Source organism: Myotis brandtii, unplaced genomic scaffold (genome assembly GCF_000412655.1).
Source record: "Myotis brandtii unplaced genomic scaffold, ASM41265v1 scaffold5, whole genome shotgun sequence".
Lineage (NCBI taxonomy): Eukaryota > Metazoa > Chordata > Mammalia > Chiroptera > Vespertilionidae > Myotis > Myotis brandtii.
The window spans coordinates 695674-712093 of NW_005369060.1; the positions used below are offsets into that span (position 1 = coordinate 695674).

General features: G+C 35.3%; 1 protein-coding gene and 1 long non-coding RNA gene across 4 annotated transcripts in view; both read left to right on the forward strand.

Moving 5' to 3' along the window:
* The window catches only part of LOC106727909, a 20088-nt gene extending 19859 nt beyond the window's left edge, over positions 1 to 229 (forward strand). Inside the window, exon 3 of the long non-coding RNA XR_001364148.1 lies at positions 200 to 229. This is a non-coding gene — a long non-coding RNA (uncharacterized LOC106727909). The remainder of the gene's footprint in view (positions 1 to 199) is intronic.
* Positions 1 to 16420, forward strand: part of MDGA2 (MAM domain containing glycosylphosphatidylinositol anchor 2) — a 528724-nt gene that overhangs the window by 447487 nt on the left and 64817 nt on the right. For all 3 annotated transcript variants that reach the window (XM_014548202.1, XM_014548203.1, XM_014548205.1), the window contains one exon: positions 14212 to 14389. In XM_014548202.1, coding sequence (XP_014403688.1) covers positions 14212 to 14389 — 178 coding nt within the window. The remainder of the gene's footprint in view (positions 1 to 14211; positions 14390 to 16420) is intronic.

Below are 16420 nucleotides of genomic sequence, written 5' to 3' on the forward strand. Positions count from 1 at the left end.
CCTTCACTTTTTTCACCTAGCCTCCAAACTCCTCCTCTCTGGTAACAGTTTGTTCTCTGTATCTATGATTCTGTTTCTATTTTGTTTGTTTATTTTGCTCTTTAGATTCTACGTATAAGTGAAATCTTATATTTTTGTTTCTCTGGCTTATTTCACTTAGCATAATATCCTCTAGGTATGAGGTGCTCTATCATTGTAGTTTTAATTTGCATTTATCTTATGACTAGTGATTTTTGTATTTCTATTAGTTATCTGTATTTCCTCTTTGAAGAAGTATCTATGTAGGTCCTCTGCCCATTTAGTATTTGGATTGTTTTGTGTTTTTCATGTTGGGTTGTAGACAATTCTTTATAAATTTTTGATATTAATCCCTTATCAAATGTATCATTGGTGAATATGTTCTTCCATTCAGTGAGCTATCTTTTCATTTTGTTGATGGTTTCCTTTGCTGTGCAAAAACATTTTAGTTTGATGTAGTCTCATTTTTTTTCTCCTTTGTTTCCCTTGCTGAAGGAATTATATCATTACTTTATATTAAAGTTTATGAAAATATATTAACATGAGGCTTCTCCCTATGAGTGTAAAATTGATGTCCCAAGTAGATATCTATTTAAGCAGTATCAAGCTAAAGTAGCCTAATGAAACTTTGAAAATATTCATGGTGACATTATAGATTTTAACTTAGTTACATTGAATTAGTCAACAAAGTACATAGTGAGAGTTCAATAATATTACAAAAGAATAATCACTCAATTATTTGAGCAGGAGAATAAAATTAAATTATAGGCATAACTCAGAGAAGTTGTGGATTTTGTTCCAAACCATCCCAATAAATTGAGTTACAAGCATGCCTTAGAAATACTGTGGGTTTGGTTTCAGACCACCATAATAAAGTGAGAACTGCAATAAAGCAAGTTGTAGTCTTTTTGCGGTGAAAGGTCTTACCTTTCATTTGAAAAAAAAAAAAAAGTAATACCTGTGAAACACAATAAAGTAAAACACAATAAAACAAGCTATTTCTGTACTTTGGTGGCAAATGTAGGATGGTTGGAATCAGAATCCACTAGAAGTAAGGAGTTTACAAGGCTATTAGAATAAATTGTTGATGAGAAGTAGGAGGGTCAGGTGGCATTTAAAGGATCACCTTGTAAAAGTGTTAGTAATTAGTCCAGAACATAGCATTAGTAAAACATCTTTGAGATGTAAAGCAATAACCAGGTTATTCATAAAAATAATTGAAGGAAGCAATTAAGCTCCCCTTTTATCATAAAATACCAAGATGAATTGCCAATGTAAAAACCCTGAATCATGATCTATTTGCATAACCTGGAAAAGCTAACTATAAAGAAAGAAGCTTACTGAGTTGCTTACTTCCAATTTATTAGGCTTGAAATATATAATGAATTAATCTTTAGATCGAAGTATCCTTTCACCTGCTGATTCGAGCATGACAAGAAACTAATTAGACTGTGTTATTTCCAAACTTGATAGGAAACCAGTTTGTCTTCCATAGCAATTTATCATTACCTGCTAAAGAATGATTATTTTTTGTTATATATGGTCTCTTGGTTGGTTTTCAATGTTGTTGTTTTGTTTTAATAGATGAAAGTAATAAATGCATGGTTGAAAGGATATGCCAGTAATACACACAAATTCTTCCCTGAGGCAATATTGAAATACGCTATCACTTAATGATTTATATAACAGTTATGAGCCCAGAAATCAACATAACCAGAACATACGTTCACTGGAGTGCTGAAATAAAATTCAAAAACGGAATCTGAATTTTCTTAAATTGTCAGGACTCACAAAATCAAAAGCTTTTTGTAGGACTAACCCTCCTTCTAAAGATAAATTATCTTAATCTATCACCCATTGCTTTGTAATTCAATTCAACATAACCAGGCCTTCCTTAATTTAAAAATCCTTTATCACTTTTTTAAGAGAATATGAATAAAGTACACATTTGTCAGAAAAAAAATTGTGAAAGCAACCCAAGTATTATAGTAATAGGAAATGGAGGATAGTGATTAAGACTGAGAGGGTAGCCTTGATATTGGACAATATTTGGTTCTTATGTCATTTCTTTTGCTTCTTACCAGCCACATGACTTGAGAAATTTTATCAATTCTTTAAATGTCAGTTGCCTTAACTGAAGAAACAAGGATAATATTACCAACCTCATTGGATTTTTATAAGGATTGAATGAAAAGCAATGTGTAAAAGCTTTAGTACAATGTTTGGCAAAAAGTTGGTAGATATATACTTTTTTAATTTTTCATAATAATAAAAATACTTTATTGAGTATTCCCTGCTATCATTCCAAACTGCAATTCTGCAAACTTTGGAAGATAAATTAAGTGTACTTTTAAAGGATTGTTCTTTCTGATGTCTGGTGAGTGAATAAAGGGACAGACTATAAGGCAGTCATCTTTTAGGCACCCTACTAGCTGGGGTCACAATGAATTGGAGGGAGCTTGAGTTAGTATGGTTTGTGCTAACATCACATCAGAGAATCCTAGTATGCAAATAGACCAAACGGTGGAACAACTGGAACAACCGGTCACTATGACGTGTGCTGACCATCAAGGGGTGTGTGTGGAACATGGCATGTGCTGGCTGTGGCGGGATGGTGGAGCAGGTGAGCGGGGGCGCCAGACCAAGGTGGGGTGCTGGTTGCTGTCATCGGGGCAAGCCTCTGGTGGTTACTGAAAATTCTTTGTTCCCACATACCGCAGTCCCGCCCAGCACTCGCACCCACTACCAGCGCCGGCCCCTCTCACACCTATAGCCAGCCGGCACTGGAGCCACCTCTCACATCTGCTGCCTGTGCCCAGCGCCGGTCCCACTCACTTGGCGCCATCAGCGGGTGAAAGCAGCAGCTGCCGGCCCTGATTGCCCCTAAGGGCTTCTACATCTCCCCCTGCTCCTGTGGGGCAATCAGGGCAGCAGCCACCACTTGCACCTGCTGACGGCGCCAGCCCCCCTCTCACCGCTGCTGGCACCAGCCCCAATCGCTCTGCGCTGTCAGCGGGTGCAAGTGGTCCAGTGCCCTCAGCACATGGGAGCAGTGGTGGCAGGAGCAGGGCTGCAGGCAGAGAGGGGACCCGGAGCAGCAGCAAGAGGGGCCAGGCAGGGGAGTGGAGGATGGGCCGAGACCAGCCCCTGTGCCTACTGCAGCCTCATGGCCCACAGTTCCTTTCAAGGTACACAAATTTGTGCACTGGGCCCCTAGTATTTATATGAGCTTAGTTTTTTTGATTGACTTCTTAATTCCCATGTAAAGAACACTGTAGTTGTCAAATTTGCTCCCAGAAATGTAATTGTAGTATTGAAATATGAATGTACTGTAACTACATATTTATTTGTTTAAATAAATGTTATATTATGTTTCTTAAAAGAAGGTTGTAATTCATTGTTAGCATAGTTGTCACTTGTTTCTTGAAAAATTATGTTTTCCATAATGATACCATTTCCCCACAGGTAGACATATGTTATCCTGACTGTGACCAAAGTGACAATTTTTCTGAGCTAAAACCATCCATATACAGTGCTACCACACAGTAACACATTGACTTGTGTAAGCTTAGATAAGAACTTTTTCAAATGTTCAAATTTATTTCCTTTTCAAACTTTAAGATGTTTTATTATAATTGCAATGCAAAAGAAAGCAAGTCTCATTATTTAAAAAATGTCCAATAATCAGGGAATGCTTTGTGTGCTGAAATTGTTATAATTTTATGCATGTTCTATCCTTTAAATAAAAAGAAGCAAAATTTTATTCAGTGAAAAAGATCATTTAATTATTGCATCAAGATTTATCTAAACTTTCCCTCCATATGCCTTATCAATTACACATCAAATCTTTTAAATTCTACCAAATCATGATTCTATAAAGTATTTTATTCAATATAGTTTATAAATTCATGGTTACAATTCATTGCAAAAGTTATTACTAAGTAATTCTATAAAATAGAACAAATATTTTATCTTATATACATATAATGTAAGTGGAAAGTTAAAAAATGTTTTCTGGAGCATTTCTGATACTAAGTTTTAGCAATTACCTTTGAAATTCCATGTATGTCACAAAGGATCTAAAGTGTTCATGCAGTGAGCAGGAAAAGAAGGTTAGAAAGATTCAATTTGTTCTGTATGTCTTCTGAGATACAAGATTTACCTTTGCTTTTCACTTTAATTAGTTTACTTTTCCAGATATTTTTATTTTAAAAAAAATAATAATCCTACCCATATTAATAAAATAGGTGAAAATATAATAATTTGGATAAAACTTAAAATTAATTATGTAACTACCTCATTGAATTGTTTGGGATTAAACTAAATAATGACAAAAATGCTAGGACAGGTCGTAGCATATAGTAGTTAATAAATGTTAGTTAATAAATGTAAATCTGAGAAAAAAAGATACCTACTAAGGAGGGCTCCTGGTGGACTCAAATTGAAAAACAAAAAACCGAACCTGGCAGCCATTTCTGCACAGGGGCCTCTCACAGAAACTGCACTTCATGAAGAAGCCTGTACTAAACTGCCTGCCTTCCTGCAGTGTTCCTGCCCTAACAAAGGAGTTCCTGGAATCCTGTTTCAACCAATAGGCCTTCCTCATCTGAGCTGCACAGCTGCAGCCATTGAGAGAGGCTCTATTCTGATCAATCAGGGCAGTGCTTTATTGGCTAATCAAACTGTGAGGATTTGGAGTTCTCATTTGCATGAGGACAGACCAATCAGGAACGGGGAGGGGACTTCTCTCTAATAAGCCAGCTCCCCTCTGGCCCTGAAACGGCACTTTCCCTTTTCACTGAGGATTGGATACTCATCTCCCTGCCTGAGCTGAAAAATAGAATATGTCTCATCAGAGCAGATGAAGCAGACTGGCACAGAGTGGAGAAAGCCAAGGGAACCGTTGTGGAGTGCAGCAGACTAGAACAGTGCTGCGCAAAGCAGACCTCTGGCTAGACAGCTCTGCTCTGCTCCTCAGCTAAAATACAATTGGGCTGCTTTGCACTGAATTAAGTTTCCTTCTTTATTGCACCCCAAGTTGGAGATTCCTGTTTGGCCTTGAATTGGCACCAACAACCATTGGTTGACAGCTATATTTTTAATATTCTCATGTACTAGTAACTCTTCTAATATAATTTAAACAAATTGGAACTGTAAATGAAGTCACATTTAAAAAAATATGTACTAAGTAGTTAAGATTAGGTGTAATGCTAGTTTTGTTTTTAACCCATTCCCTTAATGTTTAGCCACTGCATAAACATTAAAATTTTTCAGGGTGCCAAAGGAGCTCCTCTTATACAAAGTTCTGTTCTAATATTTGTCTCAATTTTTTTAAAACTACCTTTTTTGTTGTTGCTGTTAACCCTCACCCAAGGATGTTTTTTCCATTGGTTCTTAGAGAGAGTGAAAGGGAGGGAGGAGGAGAGAGGGAGAGAGAGAGAGAGAGAGAGAGGGAGAGAGAGAGAGAGAGAGAGTGTGAGAATGACACATCCATTGGTTGCCTCCTGCATGCGCCTGACTGGCGCCTGGGATCAAACCTGCAACACAGGTACTTGCCCTTGACCAGGAATGGAGACAGGTGCTCTAACCACTGTGGACACTGGCTGGGGCTGGAACTACCTTTTTAACTTAAAATTATAGTACCTTAATATATTTAGACAGTTTCAGCCTCCATTTTTTTTCTAATTTTTCCATTTCTATAATCACCAAACAAGAATATTTCATTTGGTTGTGATTCAAAACTTTGTTCTATGTGCCTGTTTAGTTCTCATTTTTGAAAGTCATTCTTGAAATATATTTGCAAGATGTTTCATTTTTACACCAATGTTATTTATCAGAGTCTCTACCTGCTTCTGGAGTTCACATTCCTCCAGACAGCAGGGCTGCTCACTAAGGCAGACAAGGAAAGAAAACGTCCAAACTGCGTGAAAAAAACTGAGAAATCCACTGAAGCCGTGGGCCCACTCCATGCTGTCTTTACCTGAGGGGTGATACTTTGTTTTGTTTTGTAATCAGGTAACTATTTGTTTTTAGGAATATAAATTAGAAAAACTATGGGGAATAACATTCAAGACATTCAAAGCTAAATGCAGACTACTAGTATACTACGTAAATTAAAAACTTTATAAAGAGCAGTTGGGAATTTGAAATACGCATTTCTAACATTTTTTCCTAATTCAATTTTATCAGCTGCTCTATCATTATTTAAAATTATAGTAGAAGAGGCCGAGGTTTATGGTCAAAGAATGTGAAGGCACACAAACACACATTAGCACAAAACTAAAAACACGGCAAATGAACTTTGAAACAATTTTATAGCATCCAAGCAAAATCAGTACCCTTGAGAGCCTAGGATTTAAATCAAATGGGAGTTTGTGGGATTAGGAGTGGGCAGGAGGCAGTTGAGAAAGAAAAAGTGTTGAATTACAAAGCCTTTCTGTCAGGAATAAAATCACTGGGAGAAATTGTAATGCAAATACACAGAATCACGAGGCGTGGAGAATATTTTTGTAAAAGTGGGAGGATAGTAATAGAACAAGCCTAGAAGTTCCCTGAGAAAGGCACCTCAACCCACTGGAGTAGGAACAGTGTGGGCTCACTTCCCACATGTAGCTCAGGAAGGCTGCACAGCTTTCCCGGAAGCTCAGTGCTGCCTGGGGAGCCCTTGACTAGCAAAGTAGCACAACTGAGGCTGATTTTCAGACCTGGAACCCGGCTGGTCTTTTACTTCACTGTGATGCAGGGGAAGCAGTCAGGATTCACCCCCCCCCACCCCCCCCAAAAAAATAATAATCAAGGGCAGAGGTGTTGCTGTTAGATTCAAAGAACCTGTGTTTGTCTAAAAAAGATACAGATATATTGACCAAGGGCCAAGGCAGTCCCAAGATTATAAGCAAAAGATGTTAGCACAGGACTAGAAAGGCCAGATGAAATTAGTCTGAGAGAACGTCAGTAGGAAACAAACAATCCAAGCTCTTGCATTGACAAGAATATTATGTTGGGAAATGGACTTCCTCTACCCCTGCCCCAGTTTAAGTACTTCCCCAGGTAGCACCCAATGCTTGAAGTGATTGACTTTAGCCCGAGTTTATCAAGTTCAAATCTTAAACGCGTTGAGTTTAACTTGATGAGTTTAACTCATCAGAAATTAGATAAATAAAATTCAGTTTTAGAAAAATAAAGAATATTCTATTTTTAGGAGATGCAATTAGTGGTTATGAAATTCACACTTTTTCTAATTGCTACTTAATATAGCTGACACTCCTCAACTTCGTGCTGTAATGTTATTCTGAGCCTCACCTCTGAAATCAGAGTTTTCAGATATCATGTATGTTTCAAGCTATCTAAGTCAATATTCAGAAAAAGTATGGTTCATTCCTTCTCCACTATTGGAAATAGTATTCAAATAGTTTCTTCTTCAAATATTGTTTAGAGGGAAAAAGAGTTCATTTTACTTTTGTCGGTACTTTATAACCCCAACTATTAACTCAGAACCCTATTAGGTAGCATTTAATATTATGTTTATGGATGTCTAAAATTGAAATATACATAAATACATATATCCTTTTACTTATGTTCAATAATGAGGATATATAATTTCAAGTCAAAAGATGATAGTGACATTGTGGCTGTTACTAAATTTTACAAAATAAGATTACGACAAAATAGCAGGTCATTTGTACTGAAAGATAGAACTGCTAGAATTCCTCAATGCCAGTACACCTTTTTAATATTCCATATTTAGAATCCATTATATGCTAGTAATTCAAATGAACTTGCCAGCATATAGGCAATAGAGTAAGTTATTTAACGGATATATATTATTATCTCTGTATATATAAACTTTGCTCTATAGATATCTGTCAATCTAATTGTCACAGTTGCATTATTTGCATTATTTAAATTCTGATTTATAATATTTCATTATGATTACACTGAGAGACAAAAGATATTCTGTACTTTACAATGGCCTACAATGCTTGTGAAAATGCAAATGCAATGAAAAACAGATGTTGCCCACATACCTCAGGAAATAGCACATTTTTAGTGTTAGGAGATGTTGATATAATCTACAGAAGGATTAGTCATAAATCAATCTGTGGAAAGCTTCAAGATAGCTTTCAAGAAAAGCTATTTAACTTTACCTTAGACATAAAAATATAAGCCTCCTAAGAGGAATGGGAAACAAAAATATTAAATGTCTGTATATCTAAAAACTATGATGTCACTTCTAGCATTACTATCATAAGCAAAGTATAAAAAACATAATATTTCCAGGGGTTGAAAAAGTGACTCAAATTCAGAAAAATGTATACTGAATGTGAAGTAATTGAGACTCAAATTTGTGGCAATAATAGAAGAAAGGGTATGTAATTAAATGGATAAGTGCATGCTCTTACTACTTAGTGGGAAATATAAATATGGTACATTTAATGTCATGTTATTTATTATCTCTTTATCCCCTAATGTGTTATTAAAATAACAGTGCATCTTAAAACCCATGTCACTTTTATCTGAGGTTATAAGGCAATTACCGTCTAACCCATTAAAATGTTATCTTAGCTAGTTTATACTCTGTGGGATAATCATAACAGTATATATTAGGTCCTGTAGTACCTGGGTTTTTAAGATAAGCTTTTATTTTTCCTAAGCAGTGTGGCTGATAAGCATGGATGGAAGTTTCCTCTGAGCATATCAATATGTATCTTACAGGGTCACTTCACAGCAAATGGAACACACATGTGTATATGTCTGCTATTCATTGGTGTACTCCCTCATCTCCTCCTTTAGGTTCTCACTTGAAGTCCTGAAAATGCTTTGCAACCCAGAAGGGAAGGAAAATATGGCATTTCTTTTTCTTTCACATTTTAGAATCTATTGCAGCCTTCTGCTTTAATGAGATAATTTTATTCCTTTTAAAATTAAAAAAATAAAAATATGATTTGTCCTTCTGAAACATTTGCAACAATTGCCTTTTAAGTATCCTCAGTGGTAAAAACAGCAAACAGCAGCTTTTCATAAAATGCCTCCTTGTAGTGTATTTTTAGATTTTGAAGTTACCCCCTAAATCATATGAAAGGAATATATCTCCTAGACAAAGAAAAAGTTAATTGGAAATTTTAAAAAATATAAATGATAAAAAAGTGTTCAACACATTACTTTCAAATCAACATGATAATGGGGCTGATCTGGGACTATCATTCCATTATGTTTTCGATCCTATGTTCTCTGGGGGTTTTGCCATATTACCTTCAAACAGTGGACTAATATTTCATTTTTCTGTGTTTGTGCAAACACTGCATTCAGTTTTTGCATTTTTACATTTGCACAGCTCACTGAGATATAATATGAAATATTTAATTGCTCATTCCTCAACTGCTGAAGTATATACTTTCATTAAAGCTTTAAATTAAAGATGGAATAAAAGTTATTGCTTTTTTAATACACATATAAAGGTATGCACTCCAAAGTTTGTAATAAGTATAATGACATCAATGTGTCTGCCAACTAAAATTATTTGTGTAATGCATCTCCTTATACCCACAATCTCTCCTTGGGATGTACTGCACATATTCAGAAAAGTACACCTTGATTAAACCTGTGTGCCTGTAGGTAATAATAAGAAGTCAAATTATTCTGTATATGTTTTTGATCTATCTTTTGAAATAACAGTACTTTGCCTTTATCTAATGAATCTAATTTGAAAATCTAAAACAGTGAAATTGCCATTTACATTATATTATTTTGTAGAATACTTAGGACCCAAAACTGATAGAAACTTTGTAGTATCCAGCATCAGCTATGCATGAGTAAAGTACTTTCTGTGCAATTAGGTTTTATGTCCATTTTTACCAGTATTTAAATTCAGTGATTGGATGCAGTTACTGTTAACTGAGTTGGATTTCATGCTGCACTCCTTGGGGGCCAGTTAAATATACACTATCCTGGAATTTAATCTCATCACAACTTTACCACATTAATTGGCAGACCCTGTCGGTATAAACATTAATAAGAAATTCTTTCTGCCTTATAATCTATATTCAAAAAAATACTATAACACTATTATAACTAAATTGGCTCTGGTTTAAAAAAAAAGGGAGAGATAAATTTTAAGGAAGCAAGGAGAAAGTGATGCCAGAAAGAGTAATTTTGGTTGTAAACAAACTTTTCAGATGCTACTCCCAATCTATACAGCATTAGGAGAGTCACATTAACCTGCCTCTGCTTCAGTTTCATCATTTATAAAATAGGGCTAGTATTAGTTCTACCTACCTACTAGGAGTCATGGTCGATTATCCTATATAATAAAAGCCTAGGTGACGTCGCGCGACGTCATCACAATATGGCCGCCACAAGATGGCCACCCTCATGTCATCACAAGATGGCTGTCACAAGATGACCACCACAAGATGGTCACTACAAGATAGCCGGCAGGCGAGGGCCGTTGTGGGCAATCAGGCCAGCAGGGAGGGCAGTTGGTGGTGAACAAGCCAGCAGGGAAGGGTAGTTGGGGACAAACAGGCCAGCAGGGGAGCACTGTTGGGAGTGATTGGGCCGGCAGGGGAGCATTTAGGCGTCAATCAGGCTGGCAGGGGAGTGATTAGTGGTTGATCAGGCTGGCAGGCAGAAGCAGTTAGGGGCAATCAGGTAGGCAGGCAGGTGAGCGGTTAGGAGCCAGCTGTCCCAGATTGTGAGAGGGATGTCCTACTGCTGGTTTAGGCCCAATCCCACAGGGGTCCCAGATTGGAGAGGGTGCAGGCCGGGCTGAGGAACACACACTCTTCGTGCACAAATTTCGTGCACTGGGCCTCTAGTTTGTAATAATAAGTGTGATACAGTTAATATAGTGCTGGCACATAGTGAGGACTTATACATGGAGTGGGGTTTTCTTGTTTTTAACTATCTGACCATAATATACAAGTGAAGGAGTAATCAATGTTGAGGTGTTAGAAGAAGCCATTAGTATTAATGGGGTGATGTAGCAAGACTGAGCTGTGCCTCACCAAATGTAGCCCTGGATCATCAGCATCCAATAGTCTTATAAAGGAGAAGATGATTTTTTAAAATTATATTTTTAAACAAATTGAAAAATTATATTTCTAGATCTCTTTGAAGCAGAAATGCTGGTGTTTAAGACTTAGAATTTGCCCCATGACTCTCATGCATGCCTAAATATGAGAACCACTACTGCAGAGTATCTAAAACATCACATATAAAATCTCAAATACCATCCATATTTTGAACTCAGGAAAAGGAAAAGCACCTCTGTAAGAGAACGAGGTGCAGCCACAGATGGAGATGTAGGAAGTAATGCAAGAGAGCACTGTTTTAGAATTCAAGGAAGACAGAGTTTAAGAAAATCCACTATTGCCTATTTCTTATTCTACAATTTTCTGAAAAATAAAGAGAAATATTACAGGCATTATGAGCAGCCACCATTTGCACTCTACCTGTGCCCCAACACCAGATAGGGTTAAGTCCTTTCTTTACCCCTCACAATTCTGTTTTCTCATCCTCATGCTCTCCTAACCCATGTGACCAGTATCTTGTACTCAGCATTTACTGCATTTACTATTTTCTGTATTTCTTTATACATACATACACACACTCATATATATATATAATACATTCATATATTCCTTTTCAAAATGTATGCTTTAAATTTAATAATATTCCTGCCTTAAAATTAATTTTAGCTATTACTTTTGTAAAATTTATTCATGATGATGTGTGTATCTTGGGTTCACTTTTAATGCTGCATTTTGTGCTACATTTTATGAAGGGTAAACAATCTAATTATTCTACCTCTTACTGATATTTACTGGTAGAATATTTTATGTTTTCTATGCCATGAATATTCCTGTCTCCTTGTGTACAAGAGTTTATCTGTTCTCATTATAATATTGTTTTTATTGCCAAATTGCTCTCCATACCTATACCACTCTACATATTCATCAAGACTGTATTTTTAGACGACAGTTTTCTGTGGATCTCTTGATTTTTTTTTTTGCATATTATTGTGCAGAGACACTGTCTTTTTATTCCAGCCTCTCTTTTCAAGTTCATTTGCATAGCAAACATTTGCATAGTGTCTCCCTCTGGAGCACAAGGAAGGTCTGTTTAATGTCTGGTGTTATAAATATGTCTCCGTTTTAGGTAATGCAGGAGCAGGTTTGGTTACTATCAGTTACAAAATACTAAGCTTTCTTAAGCTCAGGTTTTCTCAAATGTGATACAAACCCAAGTCGGTGTAAAATCAACTGGGCACTTGTGCATCACCCTGTAGGACTTGGGAGGCAAGGGGAGCCAATGCTAATGTGAAGCTTAGCTATCAGTTTATGCTGATGCTATAGACATCAGGTGTACAAAAGTTAGATACATATTACAATGCAACTATACTTATAATAGCTACATAAATAAAAGAAAACTGAAAATGTATGCAAAGAACAGAAATTTATAAAAGTGGCACAACAAAATTTTTTAGACTTACATTTTTAGAGCAGTTTTAGGTTCATAGCAATAATTGAGCAGAATGTACAATGATTTCCAACATACCCCCTACCCCAAAGCATGCATGGTCTTCCCTAATATCAACACCCTCTATTAGAGTGGTATATTTGTTATAATTGATGAACCTACATTGACCCATCATTATCAGCCAAAGTCCATAGTTTACATTACGGTTCACTCTTGGTGTTTTAAATTCTATAGGTTTGGGCAAACTTATAATTACATGTATCCCCCATTATATCATCAAGCAGAGTAATTTTATTGTCCAAAAAATCCTCTGTGCTCAGCTTATTCACCCTTCCCTCTCCCCTAACCTCTGGTAAGCACTGTCTCCATATTTGTGCCTGTTCCAGAATGTCATATAGCTGGAATCATAGAGTCTGTAGCCTTTTCAGATTGGTTTATTTTACATATTATTATGCGTTTACATTTCCTCCATGTCTTTTCATAGCTGAGAGCTCATTTCTAGATAGATCTAAATAATATCCCACTGTCTGGTTGTAGCACTACTTATTTTTGCACTTACTTGCTAAAGGACATCTTGATTGCTTCCAAGTTTTGGCAATTATAAATAAAGCTGCTATAAATGTCCAAATGCAGATTTTTTGGGTGAATATGTTTTCACCTCCTTTGGGGAAATACCAAGGAGTACAGTTGCTGGGTCATATGAAAAGAGCATATTTAGTTTTGTAAAAAAACCCCCACCAAACTACCCTCCAAAGTGGCTGTAGTGTTTGACATTCCCACCAGCAGTGAATAAGAGTTCCTAGTTGTCTGCATTCTTGCCAGCATTTGGTGTTGTAAGTGTCCTGGATATTGAATCTTTTGATAGGTGTGTAGTGCATTTCTCTGATGATATATCATGGGAAGCATCTTTTTTTATTAAAATCTGTGGCCCATTCTTTAAATGTTTTTGTTTGTTTTCTTATTGTTGAATTTTAAGAGATCTCCATATATTTTTGGTAACAGTTCTTTATCAGCTTATCTTTTACAAATATTTTCTTCGGGTCTGTGGCTTGTTTTCATTCTCATGATATTGTCTTTGATAAATGAGAAATTTTTAAATTAAAGAAGACCAGCTTATCAGTTATTTATTTCATGGAGTGTGCTTTCGGTGTTGTATCCAAAAGTTATTGCCAAGCCCAATGTCTTAATTGTCTATGTTATCTTCTAGGAGTTTTGTAGTTTAATGTTTTCCTTGTAGGTCTGTGATTCATTCTGAGTTAAATGCTGTGAAGATTGCAATGTCTGTGTCTAGATTCAGTATTTTGCATAGGGTTGCCCAGTGCTCTAGAAAAATTGCTGAGAAGACTGTCTTTGCTCCACTTCATTGTCTTCGCCAAAGACCAGTTGACTATAAATGTGTTAAGTAATAAGTAAACTTATATCTCTCCAAGTCTCCAGATGAGTCAATAGACTATTATTTTGTATCTCTCTGACTCTTAAATTAGATGACTTTAAATCTGTTTATATGCCAGGTTATTCTGTGATAATTTGGTGATTATCTGAACACATCTGCAAAATTTATTGCTTATTATAGAACTTTAATAAAACACATTTATAATATTAGTACTTTCTTATTTAAATAAAATTTCTGAATGCCTGCCCCATTTGGTTACAACACAATTAAGTACCTCTGAAGAAAATACTGGGAACATTATTGCATAATTATTTTGATTTCAGGCTGGACAACAGCGTTGGTGGGAACAAGAGATTAAAATAAATGGAAATATTCAAAAAGGAGAATTAATTACATATAATTTGACTGAGCTAATTAAACCAGAGGCTTATGAAGTCCGACTAACACCTCTCACCAAATTTGGCGAAGGAGACTCAACAATTCGTGTCATCAAATATAGTGGTAAGTAACCTTTTATTTAAAAGCATTTATTTTGATATTAATCTATCTGTAATATGTAGCTTGCAACTATCTACCAAATTTAGATATAAACTAAAATTTAGCATATTGATTTACTGGATCATCAGCTAAGTGACCAAAAACCCCGCACTATTTAATCATAGGTGGTAATATTTGATTATAAATGTAGAGATATAGAATAATGTTTTAGTTAACATTAAATCTATTCAATAATGTCAGCAATGTTCCTTTTTTCTATCCCATAATTATGATGCAATATTTCTGCATTTTAGTTTTTTCAAGTTCTTGATGGCTTAAACATTTATATCATTAAAATAAAAGGTTAGCAAATGTCATAAAAAAAGTTTTTAATTTTTTTAAACTAATGGACTTTATTTTTTTAAAGAATAACTTTAAGGTTACATAAAATGGAGAAGAAAGTCTAGACAGATCTTATATATGCCCTCTCCCCCGACACAGTTTTCCCAATTATTAACATCTAACATTAAGTGAACAATTGTTACAATTGGCTATCTGATATTGACATTTTATTATTAAAGTAAATAGTTTACATTAGGATTTATTATTTGTGTTTACAGTTCTATGGATTTTGAGAGTGTGTGATGTTATTTATCCACCATTACAAAACCACACAGAATAGTTTCACTCCCCAAAAAGTCACTCTGCTCCATCTATTTGCCCCTCTCTTCTTCCAACCCTCAGAACCATTGATCTCATTCTTTATTATCTGCAATTTTGCTTTTACCAAAATGTTGGAATCATACAGCATTCAGCCTTTTCAAACTGGCTTGTTTCACTGAGCAATACACATTTAAGTTTTTCCATGTTGTTTGTGGCTTGATAATTATTTCATTTTCTTGTTGAATAATGTCCCATGTATAGAGGTATTATAGTTTCTTTATCCATTCACCTATTGCTGAATAACATCTTAGTAGACTCTTTGGGTCATTATTTTCTTTATATTGATAATGTTAAAAATGTCTAAATGTTCATGTGAGTCTGTATGTGACAGTGTGTCTTTATAAACTACATGCATTTTATATTTCTTCACTATTTACATGTCCTACTTGAGAAAAAATTAAAACTTGTATAAAACTAAAATAATTGATCAAAAACTTTATCTAAAGAGTATAAATAATAGCAATGGCTAGCTCCAGAACTGTCAAAGTATGTTCAGGCTTGAGTGAATCAGTGTCAATATATTTCATATTTATTTCATTAATGCAGTTAAATATTACTTTTTTGTCATCAGAGTTTGACTTAAAAAGATAATACAATGTATATTTTTGCAGTTGAAAGTCTACATTCTGTTTAACATTAAGTATATTTTTTATGTAAGAGTGAATACTATCATAAATAAAAAGTAAAGTGAAATTAATAACTCATTAAAACTTATTTTTCATATTAAACCACTTTTTCTTCACTCTTTTCTCATTAATCAGAGTATATTGGGTGTGATGTTCAATTTTCATGAAAAGATTAAGATATATATAGGATAGAACAAAAGTAGACTTGCAGTAGTTTGCATGGAAAATAATACAATAATTGATAAATAATAATACAAGAATAAACTGTGTTTCACATACAATTGTAAACCTACTTTTGTGTTACCTTGTGTAATGTAGAGTGGAATATTCATTAAAGATCAAAGAATGTAAAGGTATTAGAATCACTGCATCTTTTTTAAATGTGTCCTTTGAAAATATCTATACCCTAGCAGGTTTGGCTCAGTAGATAGAGCGTCGGCCTCTGGACCGAAGGGTCCTGGGTTCAATTCCAGTCAGGGGCACGTACCTTGGTTGCAGGCTCCTCCCTGGCCCAGGCCCTGGTCAGGGCTTGTGCAGGAGGCAACCGATCGGTATGTTTCTCTCACATCGATGTTTCCCTCTGACTTTCCCTCTCTCTCTTCCACTCTCACTAAAAATCAATGGAAAAATATCCTCAGATGAGGATTAACCAAAAAAAAAAATAAAACATCTATATATATAAAAAGAAGTAATATGCAAATGAGGT